The sequence below is a fragment of the Protomyctophum parallelum genome (genome assembly GCF_964188405.1).
Source record: "Protomyctophum parallelum genome assembly, chromosome: 19".
NCBI lineage: Eukaryota > Metazoa > Chordata > Actinopteri > Myctophiformes > Myctophidae > Protomyctophum > Protomyctophum parallelum.
Genome location: NC_139717.1, coordinates 18,636,816 through 18,642,579, shown reverse-complemented (window position 1 = coordinate 18,642,579; position 5,764 = coordinate 18,636,816). Strand labels below are relative to the sequence as shown.

General features: G+C 48.9%; 1 protein-coding gene across 1 annotated transcript; it reads right to left on the bottom strand.

Moving 5' to 3' along the window:
- Positions 1 to 400: 400 nt before the first annotated feature.
- Positions 401 to 5,486, bottom strand: LOC310876810 (inactive serine protease 35-like; the record flags this gene model as incomplete). Its single annotated transcript, XM_083790464.1, has 4 exons — positions 401 to 1,481; positions 2,797 to 3,135; positions 3,951 to 4,238; positions 5,112 to 5,486. The coding sequence occupies 4 exons, from the start codon at positions 5,484 to 5,486 to the stop codon at positions 1,044 to 1,046; spliced, it is 1,440 nt and encodes a 479-aa protein (XP_083646590.1). The 3' UTR covers positions 401 to 1,043.
- Positions 5,487 to 5,764: the final 278 nt, after the last annotated feature.

Sequence of the window (5,764 nt, the reverse complement as noted above, 5' to 3'; positions counted from 1 at the left end):
GTAATAATAATGGATTACATTGGGAGGTGAAGCAGCGGACAGACAATGCCAGCGTCCTCGCTTCCCACATTCACACACCATTGGAGGCAATGTGGGGTTCAGTGTCTGGCCCATGGACACTTAAAGGAGAATTCCATACTAAAAGGCTTTCTTACCTTTCTTTGTAGTTGTTACAGTACGTCCCCACCAAAGAGGTCCAGGTGTTATTTTGTGCAAAAGCTCCTTATTGGCTATTTCCCCTACCACAAGCCCTAAATGAATTGCATTGAATTGAATGGGAATTGAATGGGGCTATGGGGTGTTGTTCAAATTCGCTTTGTTCTAACATCGCTCAAAATTATATATTTTTTGTATATATCCTCTCTTCATAAGTAAAGTGTGCAAAGTGTGTAAAGCGGCACACTTTACTACTTATTTCGATGGAAATAAGCAAATTAGCACAACACCCCATGTTGTTGTAGTTGTAGTTTTCTAACTTTAGAAAACTACACTGCAGTGATAAGCCATCACCTCAAACTGGAGTATGACTAGGCCTTTACACAGACCATGGCAGGGACGTGCAGAGTGTTACAGAGGCAGGGGCTGAAATCCCATAAGAGGGCACTTTTGTCCCAAAGTAGCGAAAATAGCAGATCTACAAGATCACAACGCGTCGTGAGAGCTTGTAGATCAGCTATTTTCGGGGCGCAACCCAGCACTCTTTATCTACTGGAGATGCGGTGTACGACATGGATTTCGAAACAAATTAGTTCAGAAGAAAAATAACAATTCTCCTGAATGCTGCCTTCCGGTTTGGCATGGGAAAGGAGAGGAGGGCATTTGCATTTCTTTCGCCATAGTAAATGCTGCATTCGTGCTCTGGAGAGGGCAGTTGTTTTACCGACGGTAAAAGGGCAGGGGCTCACTGACGCCCCCTTTGATATCTATGTGTGCACGTCCCTGGACCATGGGATCGACTGCAGGGATCTGGCAGAGCTACATCACTGTTTACACAGACCGGGGGTCTCCGTGGATCCCGAACAGACAGCGTGCAGCGTGGATCCTCACATCTCCTTACACAGACTGGGATCTCCGTGGATCCAGTGGCAGATCTGGGCGTACTTGGCCGGCGTGATCCTCACCGCCACGTTGAAGTCCCTCTGCTCACCTCCCTCCAGCTCCACCCAGCGGTGCCCCGAGAACACGCCGATCACCCGCCGCTGGAACCTGCCTCGCCCGGCGTCCACCGCACTTCCTCCTCCTCCTCCTCCCGTGGCCTCCTCCTCCTCCTCCGCCCGCTGGCGGACGTAGACCCCGGCGCCGGCGGCTCCCTGCCGGGCGTCACACTGCTGGTACATGAGGTCGTCCGACTCCCGGGTGACGGAGCAGAAGCGGTACACCACGTTCTCGCCGCCGCCGCCGTCGTTCGGCGTGCCCTGGTCCGAGTCGTAGGCCGAGAAGTGGATCCTGGCCAGCGGGGCGTCGGCTGGCGCCACGCCCACCTAGGGGTGTGCATGGGGCGATATGTGGAAGAAGGAAAAAAGGAAAGGAAGAAATTAAGCACTCAGTTGAGTAGTGCAGTGTAAAATAAATGTATACCGGGTGCACGGTTCAGGTATAGAGACAGCCCATAGAAAAGAATACCAGCACTCACTTTATATCCTAATAGGATTCTTTTTTGGTCAGGCTTTAGAAGGCGTTTCTAGAATCGGCCTCAGGCCTAAATGGGTTAAGGTTTCCCCCAGCAGCAAACAAACTGACACTTTTTGCTGCTGGGGGAACCCTTCATTTAATAAACAAGAGAATCCTTTTGGATATAAAGTGTGTGCTGGCATTCTTTTCATTTCTACGAAAATGTAATATAATGTAATATCATCATGATATCGTTTTCAAGCTGAATCACGATACGCGATATCATCGCGATATTTCTTCACGCTGTTTCTATGGTTCTTTCAAGTTATACTCACACGATACTACCCACCACTACTGTACAAGGTTACAAAAACTAAAAGAAAAAGGAGCAACAGACCATTCGGCACAAAATATACGTATTGTTTTTGGTGAAGGAAACTTCTGCAGAAGTATGAATTAACGCACAGAATTGCAAATCATCAGAATGTGCATTAAATGGTAAATGGTGCATTTATATAGCGCTTTAGGTTGTGCATCACATTCACACATTCATACACCGATGGCGGCGGAAACCATACAAGGCACCAAAATGGTAAATGGTAAATGGTGCATTTATATAGCGCTTTTATCCAAGGCGCTTTACAGAGATTGTGCATTACATTCACCCATTCACACACACATTCATACACCGATGGCAGCGGAAACCATGCAAGGCACCAACTAGCACATCGGGAGCAATTAGGGGTTCAGTGTCTTGCTCAAGGACACTTCGACAGTAACTCTGGGGGAGCCCGGGTTCGAACTGGCAACCTTACGGTTACCATCCAGGCACTCTACCCCTGAGCCACCGCCGCCCGTGCATTCACTGTATCGCAATATAAGATATCTCTGAAAAGGCATATCGTGGAGACAAAAAACAAAAAACCTTTTAAAATAGTACAATAGTACTTCAAATAGCCGATCGACAAGCTCACAATGTCTCGATGTAGATCGGCTAGTTGAACAATTTTAAAATGTTTTTCAAAATAGTAAAAAAAAAAATACGTTTAGGGATAAGGGTGGCGCAAGATGGAGCCCTAGGGATAAGAGGTTTAGCATGGACGAAAATGGAGCCCATATATGGTATCGTCTGGGCAATATTTCTAACCATATCCCCCCCCCCCCCCCCCCCCCCCCGACGCCCACCTCCATGTGCTTCTGCGAGACGCGCCGCTTCAGCTCCAGGAGGGCGTAGTCGTAGTCGGCCGAGACCAAGTTAATGTCGTTGACGTCGGCGCTGCTCGTCTCCGCCGCCCGGATCCAGCCTCGCGGGACGCGGGTCTGTTTGACACGCGACCAGCGGAACACGGGCTTTTGCCTTTTCTGGGGCTCGGTCGAGCGCCGCGCGCGGTTCAGCTCAGGCGTTTGCCCGTCGCTCGCTCCTCCTCCTCTTCCTCCTCCGTTCGTCCCTCTCATCCGTCGCTCGCCTCGCCCGCCCTTCCTCTCTCTCACCGGGGCGTCGCCGCCGACTACGCCTCCTTCCTCCTGCTGGTGGAAAAAGTACTCACATTTATTACTTGGGTAAAAGTATCTGTCACTATACTGCAATGTAGAACTATACTCCGTTACGGAGTAAATGTCCGGGATTAAAAATGTAGCCTACTTGAGTAAAAAGCACAAAAGTATTGGCTTCAAAATGTACTTATAGTACCAAAAGTAGTCATTGTAGTCATGCAGGAAGTTTTCAAATGTTTAACCATCTTTTGAAAAGCTCACTGTGAGCTCGTAGATCGGCTATTTTCAAATGTATATAGTGGTTAACCCATTTTGGGCCTTTGTTTTTTAAGCCTTATGTTGTAAAATAGCAGATCTACAGTACAAGCTCATAGTGCGGCACCGAGTGCCGCACTATGAGCTTGTAGGTCTGCTATTTTTTGAAAAATGTGCCTGAAATCTTTGAATATATATTGTTACAGAGCGAGTTTTTAACTCAAATCTTTGCTACTGGGAGGGTCCCTGGAACAACATATTTTCAGATATTATATTTGGGGTCCTTGACATGAATATGTTTTGAGAATGACCGACGTAGAAACATGGGGTTTTTTTAAGACTTTTTTTTTTTTTTTCAACGTCAGGCCTAAATGGGTATGTTTTGTAATAATAATCGAAATCTACAAAGTAATTTGCCTCAGAGACGTAGCGGAGTAGAAGTAAAAGTATTGAAAAAAACCTCATCCGCCGTCGCAGCTCCTCCCTCTTCACGTCCTCCTCCTCGCCCACCACCGTTTCTCCTCCTTCCTCCTCCTCCTCCTCTCCTCCTCCCTCCTCCTCCTCCTCCTCGCCCCCCCTCCTCCTCCTCCTCGTCCTCCTCCTCGTCTGCTCCTGAGCTGCAGCACGCCCACGCGGAGCCTGCGGGCGCCCGCCAGGTAGTCTCTGCCGTCGTGCACGCAGTGGGCGGCCGTGAGCACGTGCCGGGGCGACACCAGCACGCCCGAGCAGCCCGTGGAGAGGCGCACGGCCGCCGAGAACGGGTAGCGCGTGGCGAAGCGCCAGTCCGAGATGACGAAGCGGCCGTCGGCGCCGTAGACCTGGCGCTTGGTGCGGCGGCCGCCGCCGCCGCGCGTCGACGTGGAGGTCTGGTTGAAGCCCTGCATCAGGGGAAATGTTCAACTGCATTAAGACCTGGAACACATCTGTGTCACCTTTAAAATAGCTTTTAACCACATTTTAAGCATTATTTTATACTTAAGTTGTTGAAAAATAGAATCAGCTTGTAGATCAGCTATTTGTTTTTTAATAGTGTGCAGATCTTTGTTCCTGGAACAACATAGTGTCAGACGGGGGGCTCTGCGGCCGATCACATATCATTTTTGGGGTCCTTCACATGAAATAGTTTGAGAACCACTGACAGAGAAACATAGGTTTTTCAGAAAACTGTTAGGATTTAGACGACGTTTTATAGAATCAGGCCCTCAGCTCTAAATGGGTTAATATCCAGTCAGGGTGAAGCGTTGACAATGTATTGAAGAATATTCGAGCAGAGATAACAGCATTTAGGCTGGAGGGCTACCGTATGTCAGTACAGGAGGGCTACAGTATGTCCCTCGGGGCAGAAGCTTCCTGAGGTGTCATATTGGACACCTCTTGTATACCCAGAGATGTTATCCTAAAAGGTCATATAAGACCATTTAGGCTGTTCTGTGATGCTGCTGGCGTTGTGATATACTGCATGGACACAAATAATGTGACAGAAAGTTGAACGGAGGTTGTGCTATATGGTAGAAACAATACAAATATTGTATATATATTTTTTGGGATTCATTTATTTTTAGACCTCCATCAAATGACATGACCTACTCAATATTCACCAAAACAAGACCAGAACTCCAGCCCACCACAGGACTCAGGGACTCAATGAATACCTTTGCAACCACTATATTAATGGCAAGAATAGCCTACAGCTTTAAGTCCAAAAACCTGAATTAACCCTTCAGATAGAAGAGAAATCATTTCTATCGCACCTGCAGCGTGACCTGGGTCAGCGTGACCTGGGTCAGCGTGCGCGTGGCATTCTCGTACAGGGTCTCGTATGCCAGGGCGCTCTCCTGCTGGGCCGGGTCCAGGGGCGGCAGGGCGCTTTGGCACTCAATCCCACACATCCTCTTCTCCGTTCCTCCACCTCCTGTTCCCGCCTCCTCCTCCTCCTCCTCCTCCTCCTCCTCTGGCCTCCCGCTGAACACGGGTTCGCTTAAGACCTCCGTGCGTCTGCTCAGCACCAGAGGGAGGCGCTGCCGCGTGCGCGTTGTCGACGCGCTGTCGTCACTGTCGCCGTTTGTAGCGGAGGAGGCGGCTGCCGCCACGCACAGCAGCACGCACAGCAACAGTTGACGGCCCATCTCACTGAATGAGGGAGGGAGAGAGAGAGAGAGAGAGAGAGAGAGAGAGAGAGAAAGAAAGAAAGACATGATAGTGATTAGAGCAGTGGTTCTCAAACATTCTCATGTCAATTAAAACCCCCAAATTGATATGTATAGGCAATTGGCCGCACATCCCCAGCTGAAAATATTTTACATTTGTTTTAACATATGGATGCCAATCAACCTGTAACGAGTCCGACCCAGATTGATTAAAATTGAAGTTGTTCCGATACCGATACCAGTATCGAAAAAGCTGC